This window comes from Salvelinus namaycush, chromosome 18 (genome assembly GCF_016432855.1).
Source record: "Salvelinus namaycush isolate Seneca chromosome 18, SaNama_1.0, whole genome shotgun sequence".
In the NCBI taxonomy this organism is placed as follows: Eukaryota; Metazoa; Chordata; class Actinopteri; order Salmoniformes; family Salmonidae; genus Salvelinus; species Salvelinus namaycush.
In genome coordinates, this window is record NC_052324.1 from 42,892,657 (window position 1) to 42,914,882 (window position 22,226).

Here is a 22,226-nt window from a genome sequence, read left to right on the forward strand (position 1 = left end):
GTAACATCAACAACAGGCCCAGGAACAGTCCCACTTCTCAGCCATGTAACATCAACAACAGGCCCAGGAACAGGCCCACTACTCAGCCATGTAACATCAACAACAGGCAAAGGAACAGGCCCACTACTCAGCCATGTAACATCAACAACAGGCCCAGAAACAGGCCCACTACTCAAATCAAATCAAGTTTATTTTATATAGCCCTTCGTACATCAGCTAATATCTCGAAGTGCTGTACAGAAACCCAGCCTAAAACCCCAAACAGCAAGCAATGCAGGTGTAGAAGCACGGAGTAACATCAACAACAGGCCCAGGAACAGGCCCACTACTCAGCCATGTAACATCAACAATAGGCCCGGGAACAGGCCCACTACTCAGCCATGTAACATCAACAACAGGCCCACTACTCAGCCATGTAACATCAACAACGGGCCCAGGAACAGGCCCACTACTCAGCCATGTAACATCAGGAACAGGCCCACTACTCAGCCATGTAACATCAACAACAGGCCCACTACTCAGCCATGTAACATCAACAACAGGCCCGGGAACAGGCCCACTACTCAGCCATGTAACATCAACAACAGGCCCACTACTCAGCCATGTAACATCAACAACAGGCCCAGGAACAGGCCCACTACTCAGCCATGTAACATCAACAACAGGCCCACTACTCAGCCATGTAACATCAACAACAGGCCCACTACTCAGCCATGTAACATCAACAACAGGCCAAGGAACAGGCCCACTACTCAGCCATGTAACATCAACAACAGGCCCAGGAACAGGCCCACTACTCAGCCATGTAACATCAACAACAGGCCCACTACTCAGCCATGTAACATCAACAACAGGCCCGGAAACAGGCCCACTACTCAGCCATGTAACATCAACAACAGGCCCACTACTCAGCCATGTAACATCAACAACAGGCCCAGGAACAGGCCCACTACTCAGCCATGTAACATCAACAACAGGGCCCACTACTCAGCCATGTAACATCAACAACAGGCCCACTACTCAGCCATGTAACATCAACAACAGGCCAAGGAACAGGCCCACTACTCAGCCATGTAACATCAACAACAGGCCCAGGAACAGGCCCACTACTCAGCCATGTAACATCAACAACAGGCCCACTACTCAGCCATGTAACATCAACAACAGGCCCGGGAACAGGCCCACTACTCAGCCATGTAACATCAACAAACAGGCCCACTAATCAGCCATGTAACATCAACAACAGGCCCAGGAACAGGCCCACTACTCAGCCATGTAACATCAACAACAGGCCCACTACTCAGCCATGTAACATCAACAACAGGCCCAGGAACAGGCCCACTACTCAGCCATGTAACATCAACAACAGGCCCACTACTCAGCCATGTAACATCAACAACAGGCCCGGGAACAGGTCCACTACTCAGCCATGTAACATCAACAACAGGCCCACTACTCAGCCATGTAACATCAACAACAGGCCCAGGAACAGGCCCACTACTCAGCCATGTAACATCAGGAACAGGCCCACTACTCAGCCATGTAACATCAACAACAGGCCCACTACTCAGCCATGTAACATCAACAACAGGCCAAGGAACAGGCCCACTACTCAGCCATGTAACATCAACAACAGGCCCAGGAACAGGCCCACTACTCAGCCATGTAACATCAACAACAGGCCCACTACTCAGCCATGTAACATCAACAACAGGCCCACTACTCAGCCATGTAACATCAACAACAGGCCTGGGAACAGCCCACTTCTCAGCCATGTAACATCAACAACAGGCCCAGGAACAGTCCCACTACTCAGCCATGTAACATCAACAACAGGCCCACTACTCAGCCATGTAACATCAACAACAGGCCCACTACTCAGCCATGTAACATCAACAACAGGCCCAGGAACAGGCCCACTACTCAGCCATGTAACATCAACAACAGGCCTGGGAACAGCCCACTTCTCAGCCATGTAACATCAACAACAGGCCCAGGAACAGTCCCACTTCTCAGCCATGTAACATCAACAACAGGCCCAGGAACAGGCCCACTACTCAGCCATGTAACATCAACAACAGGCCCAGGAACAGGCCCACTACTCAGCCATGTAACATCAACAGGCCCACTACTCAGCCATGTAACATCAACAACAGGCCCAGGAACAGTCCCACTTCTCAGCTGTGGTAAGAGCTGTATTTTAGACAATAGTGAACACAAATCCAGTAAGTTGCAGATGAACTGCAGGGTATACAAATAAAAGATGGATTACCACACACTGAAACCTCCCCCAGTTTTTTATTTGATGCAGAAACGACAGCCAATAAGATATAAATGTACCTGGCCAAAACTATATTGAACGCTGGACATAGCCGAGATAACGTTCAGTAGAGGGAAGCAAAACTCTCTTGTTTATGAGTGCAAGAACATTCACAGTGTGACAGGACGCTGCAAACAGCTGGCTATTTCATTCCGTGTCAAATATATCCCAAAAAATTGCCACTTTTTTAAGTTCCTTCTCCAAACACTCACTGGCATCTCCCTCGCTGAACAGACCTCTGCCAAACGTATGGGGTGTAGAGCAGTGACTTCATCCAAAAATCTCCTACCGCTCATATTTACGTACCCTCTGTGACAACCGTCGCCAACACCAGTCATCCAAATACGTACCGTAAAGGCAGAGTCATTTTTAGCTCCTTTTCCACCGAACGGTTACCATCTGTTTAATTTCAGCAGCAATCTGCTCCGTCCACACGGTTATCAGGGGAGAGGAGAGGGGGAGGTAGCTCCACCGGTTCGCTGTGTGTGTGTGACTGTGTTAAATTGTGACATATGAAGCAATTACACAGGAAATCAGGCTCTCTCTCGTCCGTTGTAGTCACTTTAGGAAAGTGAGTGTTTAGGAAATATCACTTATCCATACATTTTGCGCTTCGTCACTGTCAAGCCATAATCAACCTTTTTAATATATAAGTCTCTAAATACTGTCAGTCCTATTGTCTGATCCTGTCCATCACAGATTCATTCAGTGTCTGTAATCATGTCTCTCTCATAGTCAACGTGACATCACTGTTACCTCGTTCCCCTCCCCCGTCAGATGCACCAGTACCACCAGGCCTTTGCACAGCAGCAGCAACATCAACAGCAACTACAACTCCATCATCAACAACAACAACTACTACAGCAACAGCTACACCATCAACAGCATGCCACCCAGCAGCCCACTGTGACCTCCCCGCTAGAGTTCCAACTTCCTTTGGGCTCTTTTAACCCGGCTGGATCTGGGGTCAGCCCTGGGGTCGTGGCAATCGGGGCTGGTGCTGGAAATGTGACACCTTCCCCTGTTGAGGCTCTATACACTATCACCAGGTAACACCTTCCCCTGTTGAGGCTCTATACACTAACACCAGGTAACACCTTCCCCTGTTGAGGCTCTATACACTAACACCAGGTAACACCTTCCCCTGTTGAGGCTCTATACACTATCACCAGGTAACACCTTCCCCTGTTGAGGCTCTATACACTATCACCAGGTAACACCTTCCCCTGTTGAGGCTCTATACACTATCACCAGGTAACACCTTCCCCTGTTGAGGCTCTATACACTATCACCAGGTAACACCTGCCCCTGTTGAGGCTCTATACACTATCACCAGGTAACACCTGCCCCTGTTGAGGCTCTATACACTATCACCAGGTAACACCTTCCCCTGTTGAGGCTCTATACACTAACACCAGGTAACACCTTCCCCTGTTGAGGCTCTATACACTATCACCAGGTAACACCTTCCCTGTTGAGGCTCTATACACTATCACCAGGTAACACCTTCCCCTGTTGAGGCTCTATACACTATCACCAGGTAACACCTTCCCCTGTTGAGGCTCTATACACTATCACCAGGTAACACCTTCCCCTGTTGAGGCTCTATACACTATCACCAGGTAACACCTTCCCCTGTTGAGGCTCTATACACTATCACCAGGTAACACCTTCCCCTGTTGAGGCTCTATACACTACACCAGGTAACACCTTCCCCTGTTGAGGCTCTATACACTATCACCAGGTAACACCTTCCCCTGTTGAGGCTCTATACACTATCACCAGGTAACACCTTCCCCTGTTGAGGCTCTATACACTATCACCAGGTAACACCTTCCCCTGTTGAGGCTCTATACACTATCACCAGGTAACACCTTCCCTGTTGAGGCTCTATACACTATCACCAGGTAACACCTTCCCCTGTTGAGGCTCTATACACTATCACCAGGTAACACCTTCCCCTGTTGAGGCTCTATACACTATCACCAGGTAACACCTTCCCCTGTTGAGGCTCTATACACTATCACCAGGTAACACCTCCCCCTGTTGAGGCTCTATACACTATCACCAGGTAACACCTGCCCCTGTTGAGGCTCTATACACTATCACCAGGTAACACCTGCCCCTGTTGAGGCTCTATACACTATCACCAGGTAACACCTTCCCCTGTTGAGGCTCTATACACTATCACCAGGTAACACCTTCCCCTGTTGAGGCTCTATACACTATCACCAGGTAACACCTTCCCCTGTTGAGGCTCTATACACTATCACCAGGTAACACCTTCCCCTGTTGAGGCTCTATACACTATCACCAGGTAACACCTTCCCCTGTTGAGGCTCTATACACTATCACCAGGTAACACCTTCCCCTGTTGAGGCTCTATACACTATCACCAGGTAACACCTTCCCCTGTTGAGGCTCTATACACTATCACCAGGTAACACCTTCCCCTGTTGAGGCTCTATACACTATCACCAGGTAACACCTGCCCCTGTTGAGGCTCTATACACTATCACCAGGTAACACCTTCCCCTGTTGAGGCTCTATACACTATCACCATGTAACACCTTCCCCTGTTGAGGCTCTATACACTATCACCAGGTAACACCTTCCCCTGTTGAGGCTCTATACACTATCACCAGGTAGCACCTTCCCCTATTGAGGCTCTATACACTATCACCAGGTAACACCTTCCCCTGTTGAGGCTCTATACACTATCACCAGGTAACACCTGCCCCTGTTGAGGCTCTAACACCAGGTAACACCTGCCCCTGTTGAGGCTCTAACACCAGGTAACACCTGCCCCTGTTGAGGCTCTAACACCAGGTAACACCTGCCCCTGTTGAGGCTCTAACACCAGGTAACACCTGCCCCTGTTGAGTCTCTAACACCAGGTAACACCTGCCCCTGTTGAGGCTCTATCACCAGGTAACACCTGCCCCTGTTGAGTCTCTATCACCAGGTAACACCTGCCCCTGTTGAGTCTCTAACACCAGGTAACACCTGCCCCTGTTGAGGCTCTAACACCAGGTAACACCTGCCCCTGTTGAGTCTCTATCACCAGGTAACACCTGCCCCTGTTGAGGCTCTAACACCAGGTAACACCTGCCCCTGTTGAGTCTCTATCACCAGGTAACACCTGCCCCTATTGAGTCTCTAACACCAGGTAACACCTGCCCCTGTTGAGGCTCTAACACCAGGTAACACCTGCCCCTGTTGAGTCTCTATCACCAGGTAACACCTGCCCCTGTTGAGTCTCTAACACCAGGTAACACCTGCCCCTGTTGAGTCTCTATCACCAGGTAACACCTGCCCCTGTTGAGTCTCTATCACCAGGTAACACCTGCCCCTGTTGAGTCTCTATCACCAGGTAACACCTGCCCCTGTTGAGTCTCTATCACCAGGTAACACCTGCCCCTGTTGAGTCTCTAACACCAGGTAACACCTGCCCCTGTTGAGTCTCTATCACCAGGTAACACCTGCCCCTGTTGAGTCTCTATCACCAGGTAACACCTGCCCCTGTTGAGTCTCTAACACCAGGTAACACCTGCCCCTGTTGAGTCTCTATCACCAGGTAACACCTGCCCCTGTTGAGTCTCTATCACCAGGTAACACCTGCCCCTGTTGAGTCTCTATCACCAGGTAACACCTGCCCCTGTTGAGTCTCTAACACCAGGTAACACCTGCCCCTGTTGAGTCTCTAACACCAGGTAACACCTGCCCCTGTTGAGTCTCTAACACCAGGTAACACCTGCCCCTGTTGAGTCTCTAACACCAGGTAACATCCCTCAGTCACTTCATACCCCAATATTTATGTGCCTGTAATGTCTGTCAGTAACACAGACACCACAAGTAATACAACACATCATAAGCATCTCAGTCTATGGTGATCATTAGCCTGCCCAGACCCATATCTTCCTCTCTCTCTCCCCAGTAGAAACCCTCTGGTGGACCTAAAGGTGACCACCCCTCCCCCCCGGACCCTGGTCACCCCCCAGAGCCACCCTCCTGACATGTCCCGCTGGAACCCCTTCGGAGAGGACAACTTCTCCAAACTAACAGAGGAGGAACTTCTGGACCGCGAGTTCGACCTCCTCAGAGCAAGCAAGTGCCCCATCTTTTACCGTCCCCCAGCAAGTGCCCCATCTTTTACCGTCCCCCAGCAAGTGCCCCATCTTTTACCTTCCCCCAGCAAGTGCCCCATCTTTTACCTTCCCCCAGCAAGTGCCCCATCTTTTACCTTCCCCCAGCAAGTGCCCCATCTTTTACCTTCCCCCAGCAAGTGCCCCATCTTTTACCTTCCCCCAGCAAGTGCCCCATCTTTTACCTTCCCCCAGCAAGTGCCCCATCTTTTACCTTCCCCCAGCAAGTGCCCCATCTTTTACCTTCCCCCAGCAAGTGCCCCATCTTTTACCTTCCCCCAGCAAGTGCCCCATCTTTTACCGTCCCCCAGCAAGTGCCCCATCTTTTACCGTCCCCCAGCAAGTGCCCCATCTTTTACCTTCCCCCAGCAAGTGCCCCATCTTTTACCTTCTTTCCGTTACTGTACCACCTTGGTTTGATTCCCTCAGGGAAAATGTCTGCACTCACAACGGATAGTGGCTCTGGAGAAGAGCATCTGCTAAATGACTCACATGTAAACATATATATTAACAGACAAAAGGTTCCTGCTTTTAGTTGCCATATGTCAATATATTAATATGTGTAATAATCTGTCTCGATTTGTTACTTTTCTATCTGCAAACGTTCTTATATTTCACTAAATCCACTCCTGATTCCAAAGACAATTATTTATGTCTAATGTTAATTTGATGGCTAGTAAACCTTTTTGAATTTGAATTTCCTGTGTCTAACGATCCCCTATCTGCCCGAGCAGGTAAACCCGTGGAGAGAACCACTAGCATGGAGGCAGACCGACCGCTGCAGCCAATCACCTCCGCCGCAACCGCCAAGCCCCTCCTCCCTGAATACCTGTTTGGCTCCGCCCCCTTCCTGGCTAGCGCAGGCAAGTCTTAATGGAGGCCCCTCCCCCAACCCCGTCTCGCCACGCCCCAACAGGACCCAACACTTCAGTTTGGAACTCTCCTGTCTTCATTTCCCCCCTGCCAAACTCAACCCCTAAACCCTCAACCACACTTACTGTTCTACCCCCCCCCCCCTTAAACCCCCAACCACACTTACTGTTCTACCCCCCCCCCCCTTAAACCCTCAACCACACTCACTGTTCTACCCCCCCCCCCCTTAAACCCTCAACCACACTCACTGTTCTACCCCCCCCTAAACCCTCAACCACACTTACTGTTCTACCCCCCCCCCCCCTTAAACCCTCAACCACACTCACTGTTCTACCCCCCCCCTTAAACCCTCAACCACACTCACTGTTCTAACCCCCCCCCCTTAAACCCCCAACCACACTCACTGTTCTACCACCCCCCCCCTAAACCCTCAACCACACTTACTGTTCTACCCCCCCCTTAAACCCTCAACCACACTCACTGTTCTACCCCCCCCCCTTAAACCCCCAACCACACTCACTGTTCTACCCCCCCCCCTAAACCCTCAACCACACTTACTGTTCTACCCCCCCCCCCCCTTAAACCCTCAACCACACTCACTGTTCTACCCCCCCCCCCCCCTTAAACCCCCAACCACACTCACTGTTCTACCCCCCCCCCCCCCCTAAACCCTCAACCACACTTACTGTTCTACCCCCCTTAAACCCTCAACCACACTTACTGTTCCACCCCCCTTAAACCCCCAACCACACTCACTGTTCCACCCCCCTTAAACCCCCAACCACACTCACTGTTCTACCCCCCTTAAACCCTCAACCACACTCACTGTTCTACCCCCCTTAAACCCCCAACCACACTTACTGTTCTACCCCCCCCCCCCTTAAACCCTCAACCACACTCACTGTTCTACCCCCCCCCTTAAACCCTCAACCACACTCACTGTTCTACCCCCCTTAAACCCCCAACCACACTCACTGTTCTACCCCCCTTAAACCCTCAACCACACTTACTGTTCTACCCCCCCTTAAACCCTCAACCACACTTACTGTTCTACCCCCCTTAAACCCTCAACCACACTCACTGTTCTACCCCCCCTTAAACCCCCAACCACACTCACTGTTCTGCCCCCCCTTAAACCCCCAACCACACTCCCTGTTCTACCCCCCCTTAAACCCCCAACCACACTCACTGTTCTACCCCCCCTTAAACCCCCAACCACACTCACTGTTCTACCCCCCCTTAAACCCTCAACCACACTTACTGTTCTACCCCCCCCCCTTAAACCCTCAACCACACTTACTGTTCTACCCCCCCCCTTAAACCCTCAACCACACTTACTGTTCTACCCCCCCCCCCCCCCTTAAACCCTCAACCACACTTACTGTTCTACCCCCCCTTAAACCCTCAACCACACTTACTGTTCTACCCCCCCTTAAACCCCCAACCACACTCACTGTTCTACCCCCCCCCTTAAACCCCCAACCACACTTACTGTTCTACCCCCCTTAAACCCCCAACCACACTTACTGTTCTACCCCCCCTTAAACCCTCAACCACACTTACTGTTCTACCCCCCCTTAAACCCCCAACCACACTTACTGTTCTACCCCCCCCTTAAACCCTCAACCACACTTACTGTTCTACCCCCCCCCCCCCCCTTAAACCCCCAACCACACTTACTGTTCTACCCCCCCCTTAAACCACCAACCACACTTACTGTTCTACCCCCCTTTAAACCCCCAACCACACTTACTGTTCTACCCCCCTTTAAACCCTCAACCACACTTACTGTTCTACCCCCCCCCCCCCCTTAAACCCTCAACCACACTTACTGTTCCACCCCCCTTAAACCCCCAACCACACTTACTGTTCTACCCCCCCCCCCCCTTAAACCCTCAACCACACTTACTGTTCTACCCCCCTTAAACCCCCAACCACACTTACTGTTCTACCCCCCTTAAATCCTCAACCACACTTACTGTTCTACCCCCCCCCCCCCCCCCTTAAACCCTCAACCACACTTACTGTTCCACCCCCCTTAAACCCCCAACCACACTTACTGTTCTACCCCCCTTAAACCCTCAACCACACTTACTGTTCTACCCCCCCCCCCCCCCCTTAAACCCTCAACCACACTTACTGTTCTACCCCCCTTAAACCCTCAACCACACTCACTGTTCTACCCCCCTTAAACCCCCAACCACACTTACTGTTCTACCCCCCTTAAACCCTCAACCACACTTACTGTTCTACCCCCCCCCTTAAACCCTCAACCACACTTACTGTTCTACCCCCCCCTTAAACCCCCAACCACACTTACTGTTCTACCCCCCCCTCCAACCTTAAACCCCAGAGGCTGTGTAGTATCGGAGTAGCAGTGCCGATCTAGGATCAGGTCCCCTCTGACTATATAGCATTATTCATTATGATCTGAAAGGCTACACTGATCCTAGGTCAGCACTCCTACTCCGAGACGCTTTGTGAATACAGGCCCTGGTGAGTAACTGCAGGCTTTTGGTGTAACTGGTCTCAATGCTCAAATGGGAATACGTCACTATTACCAGGTTAGACTTCAGGAGAACAAAACAGCACATCTCGTTAATGAACAGGAGGATAGTGGGGTCCCAAATTATAATAAATAAATACAAAAATCTAAACTTTATTTAACCAGGCAAGTCAGTTGAAAGAACAAATTCATATTTACAAAGACGGACTATTTACAAGTGATTGACACCCTTGATAATGATTAATTAATGACTATAAAATGTATAAATTATGTATAAATTATTTTATTCTAATTCTGCCAGGAGGCTGAAACTTGGTCATAAGTGGATCTTCCAGCAATACAATGACCCCGAGAAAACATCAAAATCCACAAATAAGTTGTTAATTGGCCACACAAATTAACATTTTGCTATGGCCATCTCAGTCTCCGGACTTGAAACCCATTGAAAACTTGTGGATTTAATTGAACAGGGCACATCCATCAATCATTTTGAAAAAAAAGTATTACCTGTTAACTTTTTTTAAACTTTGTCTGAGCAATTGAGGCAACCAGATTTTTGGCTGAAATATCCTAAAATTTTATTAGTATAAAATAAATGTAATTCTCCAATATAGCTCAGTATTTACTTATTTTACATAGTAATTTATCTGTCAATTTCAGACCCCACTGTATATGATGGTACAGTAGTGATTGATAATTTAGTCACAAACCAGCAGTGAGAGGAGGCGTGGTCGTTTAACCGCTACATTTTTTAAAATTTGATTTTGCTTATTGAGTCATTTTGAAACTAGCATATTGATATATTTAGAAGTATCCTTAAATCTCAAAAGCCCCACCTTGGGCGTAATAAGTTTATTCCTGTTAAGAGATTTTCCAAAATGTCATGTCCTTTTTTGGGTTGTACTGTGCACTTTACTATGGACAACTGTTCTCGCTGCCGCCCACCCACAAAATGATTCATTATTACAAGAATTATATAACTAAAATGTATCTTAAGAATTATCGTAAGAATGTCACCATTTTTTCTTTTTTTATGGTAGCTAAATTGACTTTTTGTTGTTGTGATATATAACAGTCAGCTGTGCCCATATATTCAAAGATGTTAACTAGAGTATGACAATGAAATCCCAGAATGACTTCAGTTAAGTGATTTATAGTAACTTATAGCAAACTGAAGTCTTGACTATAAGTCAGATGGTTCTGCCTATATATATCGAAATGGAAATATGTATCCCATGTCTCACTAACTTTAGTATAACATTGTAGTGCAAGGTATAGCTGAGCTAAGGAACAACCAAAACAAAACTAGGTGAAAGTACTTGACCACTGATTAAGTTATAGGACGCTCAGAAGGGACCGTCATTCTAAAAATGGAGCCCCAACATATGGTTGAAGTCATCCCAGAAAGGCTGGAATGACAACATTTGGTGACAAATGTTCAAACAGCCTCATTTTATGCATGTATTTGTGCCATAGACAATTTATTTCATATTTTCTTTGGTTGTCCAAAGTCTGAAGGACGTTCAGGGGCTTTTGACAAATGTTCCAACCAATTCATCTCTAAGTTTGTATCTACTAACCATTCCAATGTGCTATCATTAAGATGCGCATGAAGCTGCACCTAATGTAGGGTGGTAATGTAGGGTTGTATGCTATAGTACATCTGGTTCTGCTGCCACTGCTGGGTCTGACAGCAGCAGGCCTGGAGTCTCCACTGCTGGGTCTGACAGCAGCAGGCCTGGAGTCTCCACTGCTGGGTCTGACAGCAGCAGGCCTGGAGTCTCCACTGCTGGGTCTGACAGCAGCGGGCCTGGAGTCTCCACTGCTGGGTCTGACAGCAGCGGGCCTGGAGTCTCCACTGCTGGGTCTGACAGCAGCGGGCCTGGAGTCTCCACTGCTGGGTCTGACAGCAGCAGGCCTGGAGTCTCCACTGCTGGGTCTGACAGCAGCAGGCCTGGAGTCTCCACTGCTGGGTCTGACAGCAGCAGGCTTCAGTTATGCACACTTGCCTATACAGTAATAAACACTTCTTGCATTCCTTGATAATACGTCCATATATTCTATTTATTTTCCAAAGGTAAGTTTAACCATTAACAAGGGAGAAGGGAATTGCTGGATTCCTCAATACCCCAGTCATTCTGTTGCATTTCATTGTCAATTTAAGAGCTCTGTACTCTTGACCATTTGGATAAATCCATTGTACACTTATTATTAGTTTAACTTGTGTTATTGTTTCCATGTTGTAATGCAAGACAGCCATACTCAGAAACATCTTGTTGAAATAGTGTATTGGTGGACAGATTTCTGATTCAACAGCCATTCATGTTTCATCTGTTGTTTCTTTCAATAAGAAAGAGAGAAAAAAAGCCATTTTAATTACAAGAATGACTTGAGCCGTTAATTACACTGATGATCAAGTTCAAGACAAACAGGAAATGGTAGTGAAAAGTTTGGATGGTTAAAACCTCCCAGCAGCGTTCAAAAACAGTATTGAATATGTTGTGTTTACATTGATATATTTTGTTCTTATTTACAAATGTTAATTATTTGATTTGGGTCATTGGTTTCACTTCCTAGCCCTTTGTTACTGTGGTGAAACGGCCTCAAACCTTCATCATTTTTATATTTGGTTGCTTTAAAACATTGTTGATCTTAGAACATTGACATCGACATACAGATGTTCATAACGGCTGTTTGTTCCTGTGAAACGTAACTCATCGGTTGTTGTAAGAATGTCAGAACTGTTGGTTAAGCAAGTTGTTTGTTGTGCTATACTCCAGCAGCTGCCTCCTGGGAAAGGAAAATATACTGCGTTAAATGCATAAGTTGTATATAAAAAATAAAATAAAAAATATCTGTTTTTTAACAGACAAAACTATGTAAATGATCTTGTACCATACTGTGAATGTTTTTTTTAAATATATATATATATATATATATATATATACAAATGCTTAATGGTGATAAATAAAAACATTATTCAAAAGCAATATCCATTTTTTGGGGGTTTGTTTTATTGCTAGCTTTTTTCAATAGTAGATGCCAAACGATGAGGTGTTTTGTAGGTTTCTGAGTGGTATTATCTGCCCATCGTTACACCAAGATGTTTCTCAGATTAACATGGCTGTCTTCGTGGGTCTGCACCTCCTGAATGACTAACAAAAAAAGCGACAGACATTTGTTCTGATAATGAATTGAAGCAACGCTTATGTTTTGGGTATTGAGAATCCTTAACCAACATGTTATACAGTGCCTTCGGGAAAGCATTCAGACCCCTTGACTTTTTCCACGTTTTGTTACGTTACAGCCTGATTCTAAAAAGTATTACATTATTATGTTCCCTCATCAATCCACAGACAATACCCCATAATGACAAAGCAAAAACAGGTTTTTAGAAACTTTTGCTAATTTATTAAAAATTAAAAACAGATCACATTTACGTAAGTATTCAGACCCGTTACTCAATATTTTGTTAAAAGCACCTTTTGCAGTGATTACAGCCTCGAGTCTCGGGTTTAACGCTACAAGCTTGGCACACCTGTATTTGGGTAGGTTCTCCCATTCTTCTCTGCAGATCCTCTCAAGCTCTGTCAGGTTGGATGGGGAGTGTCGCTGCACAGCTATTTTCTGGTTTCCAGAGCTGTTAGATAGGGTTCAAGTCCGGGCTCTGGCTGGGCCACTCAAGGACTTGTCCCGAAGCCACTCCTGCGTTGTCTTGGCTGTGTGCTTAGGGTCGTTGTCCTGTTGGAAGGTGAACCTTCGCCTCAGTCTGAGGTCCTGAGCGCTCTGGAGCAGGTTTTCATCAAGGATCTCTCTGTACTTTGCTCTGATAATTTTTGCCTCGATCCTGACTAGTCTCCCAGTCCCTGCCGCTGAAAAACATCCCCACAGCATGATGGGATTTCCTCAAGACGTGACGCTTGTCATTCAGGTCAAAGAGTTCAGTCTTGGTTTCATCAGACCAGAGAATCCTGTTTCTCATGGTCTGAGACCTTTAGGTGCCTTTTGGCAAACTCCAAGCGGTCTCATGTGCCTTTTACTGAGGATTGGCTTCCGTCTGGCCACTCTACCATAAATGCCTGATTGGTGGAGTGCTGCAGAGATAGTTGCCCTTCTGGAAGGTTCTCCCATCTCCACAGAGGAACTCTGGAGCTCTGTCAGAGTGATCATCGGGTTCTTGGCACCTCCCTGACCAAGGTCCTTCTCCCCCGATTGCTCAGTTTGGCCGGGCGGCCAGCTCTAGGGAGAGTCTTGGTGGTTCCAAACTTCTTCCATTTCAGAATGATGGAGGCCACTGTGTTCTCGGGGACCTTCAATGCTGCAGAAATGTTTTGGTACCCTTCCCCAGATCTGTGCCTCGACACAATCCTGTCTCGGAGCTCTACTGACAATTCCTTCGACCTCATGGCTTTATTTTTGCTCTGACATGCACTGTCAACTGTGGGACCTTTATATAGACAGGTGTGTGCCTTTCCAAATCATGTCCAATCAATTGAATTTACCACAGGTGGACTCTAATCAAGTTGTAGAAACATCTCACGGATGATCAATGGAAACAGGATGTACCTGAGCTCAATTTCAAGTCTCATAACAAAGGGTCTGAATACTTATGTAAATAAGGTATTTCTGTTTTTTTATACATTTGCAATAACTTCTTAACCTGTTTCTGCTTTGCATTATGGGGTATTGTGTGTAGATTGCTGAGGATTTTTATTAATTTAATACATTTTAGAATAAGACTAATGTAACAAAATGTGGAAAAAGTCAAGGGGTCTGAATACTTTCCAAAGGCACTGTATATACAGTATTGTGCTTTGGGTATGGGGAATCCTTAACCAACATGTTATATAAACCGGACTGTGCTTTTTTTGAAAAGGTAAACAGGTGAAATAAGACATTAAACCATAAGCAGCTCACTGTCTCTGCCTATCTCAAAACCTGTGAGTGGAGAACATGTACGGGGTAAATCCCAGCTTTGATGTTTAATCAGTTGTAGATGAAGCATGGCGGTTATGTCTCTTTATAAATCCAATCTGATTGCAAAGTCCCAAGTAAAAAATATCCTAACACAGTCCTGCAAGATCATGAGATCAAACTGTGTTTGCTGATGTCTGCATGACTAATATGTTTAATGCATGGCTGTAACCAGGGGCGCAACTTTGGTTTTAGAAGTGTTTGGGGGGGGAGGGACATAACTTTTTATTTTATTTTTATGTATCCAGTCTGATAAACACTCCAAACAGCCTCCCCGGCCGCTGGGAGGCGTCCGCAGGCTCCTAAAGCACACCTTTGCTTCTTTTTGTATCACAGTCCAGTGAAATATGTGCCCCTGACTGTAACATGCTTAATGCATGGCATTTAGTTTCTGTCCATACAACTTGTCTTTTCTATGATTTGGCCTATTCACCAAAATTCACCTCAGTCCCTACTAGATTTGAGGATTTTGTGTTGGCTAATTAGATTTGATATAATATACTTTTTAAATGTGACCTTTTTAAAAACTAATTCCAGTACACCTTCCCACATAATTACATTCTAATAGACCTCTCTACCTACTTTTCTTCCTGTCCTCTCTACCTCCTTCCTGTCCTCTCTACCTCCCAGGCCTTTTCTCTATTAGATGTGCTCACCTCCTCTCTCACCTTCTTTTGGAAAAAGGTCAAAGTTCATCAAGGAAACGTGGATGGGAAATGCTTGAAATAAGACTGTCTTTTCTCCCCTCACGTGTCATTTAGGCTAATTACAATTTATAAAGGGCTTTAGTTAGTTGTGCAAAATGCATTTTATATACTGAACAAAAATATAAATGCAACGTGTAACAATTTTAAAAGATTTTCCTGACTTAACAGTTCATATAAGGAAATCAGTCAATGAAAATACATTTATTAAACCCTTATCTATGGATTGATTGGTCACATACCTTTTTTTTAAGGTATTAGAAAACCAGTTCGTATCTGGTGTGACTCATTTGCGTCATGCAGCCCAACACAATCTCATTCGCATAGAGTTGATTAGGCTGATGGCTGTGGAATGTTGTCCCACTCCTCTTCAATGGCTGTGGAATGTTGTCCCACTCCTCTTCAATGGCTGTGGAATGTTGTCCCACTCCTCTTCAATGGCTGTGGAATGTTGTCCCACTCCCCTTCAATGGCTGTGGAATGTTGTCCCAGTCCTCTTCAATGGCTGTGGAATGTTGTCCCACTCCTCTTCAATGGCTGTGGAATGTTGTCCCACTCCTCTTCAATGGCTGTGGAATGTTGTCCCACTCCTCTTCAATGGCTGTGGAATGTTGTCCCACTCCGCTTCAATGGCTGTGGAATGTTGTCCCACTCCTCTTCAATGGCTGTGGAATGTTGTCCCACTCCTCTTCAATGGCTGTGGAATGTTGTCCCACTCCGCTTCAATGGCTGTGGAATGTTGTCCCACTCCTCTTCAATGGCTGTGGAATGTTGTCCCACTCCTCTTCAATGGCTGTGGAATGTTGTCCCACTCCGCTTCAATGGCTGTGGAATGTTGTCCCACTCCTCTTCAATGGCTGTGGAATGTTGTCCCACTCCTCTTCAATGGCTGTGGAATGTTGTCCCACTCCGCTTCAATGGCTGTGGAATGTTGTCCCACTCCGCTTCAATGGCTGTGGAATGTTGTCCCACTCCGCTTCAATGGCTGTGGAATGTTGTCCCACTCCACTTCAATGGCTGTGGAATGTTGTCCCACTCCTCTTCAATGGCTGTGGAATGTTGTCCCACTCTTAAATGGCTGTGGAATGTTGTCCCACTCCTCTTCAATGGCTGTGGAATGTTGTCCCACTCCGCTTCAATGGCTGTGGAATGTTGTCCCACTCCTCTTCAATGGCTGTGGAATGTTGTTCCACGCCGCTTCAATGGCTGTGGAATGTTGTCCCACTCCTCTTCAATGGCTGTGCGAATTTGCTGGATATTGGCGGGAACTGGAGAACACACTGTCGTACACGTCGACCCAAACCTCCTCAATGGCTGTCTGAGTATGCAGGCCGTGGAAGAATTGGGACATTTTCAGCTTCTTGTCGCGGTATGTCTGTGCATTCAAATTGCCATTGATAAAATGCAATAAATTCCTTTTTTTCAGTTGTTTAATGCCAGTGGCCTTCCTTCGGCCTCTAAATCCTATGACAATAGTATTAAATGTAAATGTTGTACGTTTTGTATGCTTTGTGTACATGTAGGGCTCCCTTGAAAAAGAGGCTTTGGTCTCGATGGCATTTCCCTGCTAAAATACAGGTTAATATAAAATATATTATAATATAAAATATTCAATTTAATTACGTCATAGATATCGTTAGGTGAGTGAGATGTATTATAGCAATGATTTGAGAATGTAAAGGACTATGATGTCTGATTTGTAATACTGTAGGGTTAGGGTTAGGGTTATACTGTAGGGAGGGGGGGTTCTCTCGTTCGGGCAAAAGTCAGTCGCAACGTGTGTTGGTCCCATGTTTCCTGAGCTGAAATAAAAGATGCCAGACATTTTCCATATGCACAAAAAAAAAGCTAATTTCGCTCATTTTGTGCACACACTTGTTTACATCTCTGTTACTGAGCATTTCTCCTTTGCCAATATTATCCATCCACCTGACAGGTGTGGCATAGCATGATTATTACACAGGTGCACCTTTTGCTGGGGACAATTTAAAGGCCGCTCTAAAATGTGCCGTTTTGTCACACAACACAATGCCACAGATGTCTCAAGCTTTGAGGGAGTGTGCAATTGGCATGCTGACTGCAGGAATGTCCACCAGAGCTGTTGCCAAATAATTGAATGAGAGAATTTGGCAATAATTAAAGACTTTGGCAGTACGTCCAACCGGCTGCACAACCGCAGACCATGTATATGGCTTCGTGTGGGCAAGTGGTTTGATGATGTCAACGTTGTGAACAGAGTGCCCCATGGTGGTGGGGTTATGGTATGAGCAGGTATAAGCTACAGACAACACAATTGCATTTCATCGATGGTAATTTGAATGCACAGAGATACCATGATGAGATCCTGAGGCCCATTGTCGTGTCATTCATCCACCGCCATCACCTCATGTTTCAGCATGATAATGCACGGCCCCATGTCACAAGGATCTGTACATAATTCCTGAAAGCTGAAAATGTCCCAATTCTTCCATGGCCTGCATACTCACCAGACAGGTCACCCATTGAGCATGTTTGGGATGCTCTGGATCGACAGCGTGTTCCAGCTCACGCCAATATCCAGCAATTTCGCACAGCCATTGAAGTGGAGTGGGACACGATTCCACAGGCCACAATCAACAGCCTGATCAACTCCATGCGGAAGAAATGTCCCGCTGCATGAGGCAAATGGTGGTCACACCAGATACTGACTGGTTCTCTGATCCACACCCCTACCTTTTTTTTTTAAAGGTATCTGTGACCAACAGATACATATCTGTATTCCCAGTCATATTAAATCCATAGATTAGGGCCTAATGAATTTCATTAAATTTACTGATTTCCTCATATGAACTGTAACTCAGTAAAATCTTTGAAATTGTTGCATGTTGCATTTGGTGATAGGATGCTGGCCTTCCAGGCAGAGTTGCAAAGAAAAAGCCATATCTCAGACTGGCCAATAAAAATAAAAGATTAAGATGGGCAAAAGAACACAGACACTGGACAGAGGAACTCTGCCTAGAAGGCCAGCATCCCGGAGTCGCCTCTTCACTGTTGACGTTGAGACTGGTGTTTTGCGGGTACTATTTAACGAAGCTGCCAGTTGAGGACTTGTGAGGCATCTGTTTCTCAAACTAGACACTCCTATGTACTTGTCCTCTTGCTCAGTTGTGCACCGGGGCCTCCCACTCTTTCTATTCTGGTTAGAGACAGTTTGCTCTGTTCTGTGAAGGGAGTAGTTCACAGCGTTACATGAGATCTTATGTTTCTTGGCAATTTCGCGCATGGAATAGCCTTCCTTTCTCAGAACAAGAATAGACTGACGAGTTTCAGAAGAAAGTTCTTTGTTTCTAGCCATTTTGAGCCTGTAATCGAACCCACAAGTCATTTACAACATTAACAATGTTTACACTGTATTTCTGATCAATTGAATGTTATTTTAATGGACAAAAAAAATGTGCTTTTCTTTCAAAAACAAGTACATTTCTAAGTGACCTCAAACTTTTGAACGTGTGTGTGTATATATAAAATCTGAAAGACGACAAAACGATTAGGCCTAAGTATTATCCCCCGTCACGTCTTTGTTCGAAGGTGGAAACAGAGAGAGCAAACACTGGCCAGTTTATTAGGTACACCACCCTGTTCACGAAATGATTAGCTTCTACAAACAGTGAGTCACGTGGACGTGGCTTGCTGTGTATAAAGCAGGCAGACGGGCATCGAGGCATTCAGTTACTGTTCGATGGAACGTTAGAATGGGTGAAACGAGTGACCTCGGCAACTGCTCACATCCTGTTTAGTGTTAATGGTACAGGCTGGTGGCCGTGGTTTAATGATATGGGGAATGTTTTCTTTGTACAAGTTAGGTCCCTTGATACCAATTGAGCAATGTCTCCACACCCCGAATAATTCAAGCTGTTCTGGAGGCATAGGGGGGTCCGACCCGGTTCTTGATGGCCACTGAGTGTATGTAGCCCAGCCAGTATTATCCCGTCACAGTGGCTTCTCTGTTAAGACAGTAAACATATGTAGCCCTGCCAAGGATGCATAATAATATGATGTGGTTGATTAGGCTGTTGTTTACTGTAGTAGGTTGATGGGACTAATCCCATTTATGTTAGGTTGACCTAACCAGACAGTGACAGACGGGCATTGTTAGGGTGTGCCATCTCAACCCCCTGAGAAGGAGTGTTGATCAAGGTTGAAGTGCTTACCTGTGTCCTAGCAGTCTCTTCATTCTGATCTAAAAGGCTAAACTGATCCTAGATCAGAAATCTGAGATGCTTTATATAAACCCCAGTAACAAGACATTTTAACCCCATGTATTATTAAGTGAAAACTGCTTAAGTCCTTAACCTCATTCTGAGATAATATACGGTGACATAAGTGTTTTCATTACGTAGCACAGCAGGACAGCACAGCAGGGTCCTCTGGGAGATCCTAGGAAGAATCTGGTCGCTGGTTGAGTACATCGTGGTGGTGAGACTCATTTGAATTAAAATATTTTTTTGCAAGAGAGGTTTGTTCAAGGTAGCAGCAGTCAGCAGTTATACACAAAAATACACATCTAGGACATTACACATTACAGGACATTACCCATTACAGGACATTACAATACACATTACAGGACATTACAGGACATTACACATTACAGGACATTACAGGACATTACACATTACAGGACATTACAATACACATTACAGGACATTACAGGACATTACACATTACAGGACATTACACATCTAGGACATTACACATTACAGGACATTACACATTACAGGACATTACATTACACATTACAGGACATTACACATTACAGGACATTACATTACACATTACAGGACATTACACATTACAGGACATTACACATTACACATACATTACATTACACATTACAGGACATTACACATACAGGACATTACACATTACAGGACATTACACATTACAGGACATTACACATTACAGGACATTACACATTACAGGACATTACACATTACAGGACATTACACATTACAGGACATTACACATTACAGGACATTGCACATTACAGGACATTACACATTACAGGACATTACATTACACATTACAGGACATTACACATACAGGACATTACACATACAGGACATTATACATTACAGGACATGACATTACACATTACAGGACATTACACATTACAGGACATTATACATTACAGGACATTACTCATTACAGGACATTACACATTACAGGACATTACACATTACAGGACATTATACATTACAGGACATTATACATTACAGGACATTATACATATAGGACATTACATTACACATTACAGGACATTACACATATAGGACATTACTCATTACAGGACATTACTCATTACAGGACATTACATTACACATTACAGGACATTATACATTACAGGACATTACACATTACAGGACATTACACATATAGGACATTACTCAATACAGGACGTTACATTACACATTACAGGACATTACACATATAGGACATTACTCATTACAGGACGTTACATTACTCATTACAGGACGTTACATTACACATTACAGGACATTACACATATAGGACATTACTCATTACAGGACATTACATTACAGGACATTACACATTACAGGACATTACACATACAGGACATTACATTACTCATTACAGGGCATTACATTACTCATTACAGGACATTACACATATAGGACATTACTCATTACAGGACATTACACATACAGGACATTACATTACTCATTACAGGACATTACATTACTCATTACAGGACATTACACATATAGGACATTACTCATTACAGGACAGGACATTAGAGGAAGGAGCAGATGCCATCCTGGTGCGTGGTGGTGGTGGTGTAAGATCGTGAGCAGAGGAAGGAGCAGATGCCAGCCAGAAGAGAATTCTGGGTAATCCAGTGGGCGGCCATGTCCTGACGGTACCAGAATGGTCCTGAGTTCCCCCATCCTCAGCCCACTGCCAGACTCATTTCATTTGATTCATTTTTTGGGGGGGTAAAATAAATTAAAGTTAAAATACAAATCCTAGAGGATAACACATGCAAGCATTATAGAACACGTCTTTCTAATGTTTGAATTAGACCCAGCCCTAGCCACATATACAGTAGAGCTTGACCCTTTGCTGTCCCTGACAAGCTTAAATCATTCATGTACATTGTTGTTAATGCCACGTCTAACAAGGTCTGTGTTTGGCCGTGTCATCCGCCGGTCTCTTTTTTAACTAAAAAGAACATCAGAAAATACATGTATTTCTCCCCAGGTTGCAATGTTTTTGATTAAAAGATGTTCCACTGAGGTGGGAGGTTAGATTAGGACATGTGGTCACTAGGTTGTCATATAGACAGGTTTGTCCCAACAGATTCAGAAGGTTTCCTCACTCACAAACACTCATGAACAAAGGCTGCAAGAAGAGTTGTTTTTGTAATACTTTAGATTAAAGTTACCTTTTAAAAAAGAGTTACATACAGTTAAGTTATCATTAGGATATTAACAGTTAATCATTTATTAAATACATTTATAAATCATTCAAGTTTTAAGCTCTCTGAAAATTAGTTTTTCTCTGTTTCTACCCGCCCTCCCCCCTCTTTATCGTTGCCTTTGTTCATTACTGTAGAACAATGGTTTTGTTTAATCCTCTATCTGTCATGTCCTGCCAGTTTAGAGATTTTCAGATGTTAACAGATTTCCATTTCTGTCTGCACAGCA

The 22,226-nt window shown here is 45.2% G+C and overlaps 1 protein-coding gene across 2 annotated transcripts in view; it reads left to right on the top strand.

The window, feature by feature from the left end:
* LOC120063468 (BMP-2-inducible protein kinase-like) overlaps nucleotides 1-22,226 on the top strand; it is a 96,150-nt gene that overhangs the window by 68,236 nt on the left and 5,688 nt on the right. Inside the window, exons 13-15 of one of the 2 annotated variants that reach the window (XM_039013849.1) lie at nucleotides 3,098-3,369; nucleotides 6,258-6,427; nucleotides 7,200-7,328. In XM_039013849.1, the coding sequence (XP_038869777.1) occupies nucleotides 3,098-3,369; nucleotides 6,258-6,427; nucleotides 7,200-7,328 (571 nt within the window). The remainder of the gene's footprint in view (nucleotides 1-3,097; nucleotides 3,370-6,257; nucleotides 6,428-7,199; nucleotides 7,329-22,226) is intronic. The other variant, XM_039013850.1, reaches the window with a different exon arrangement.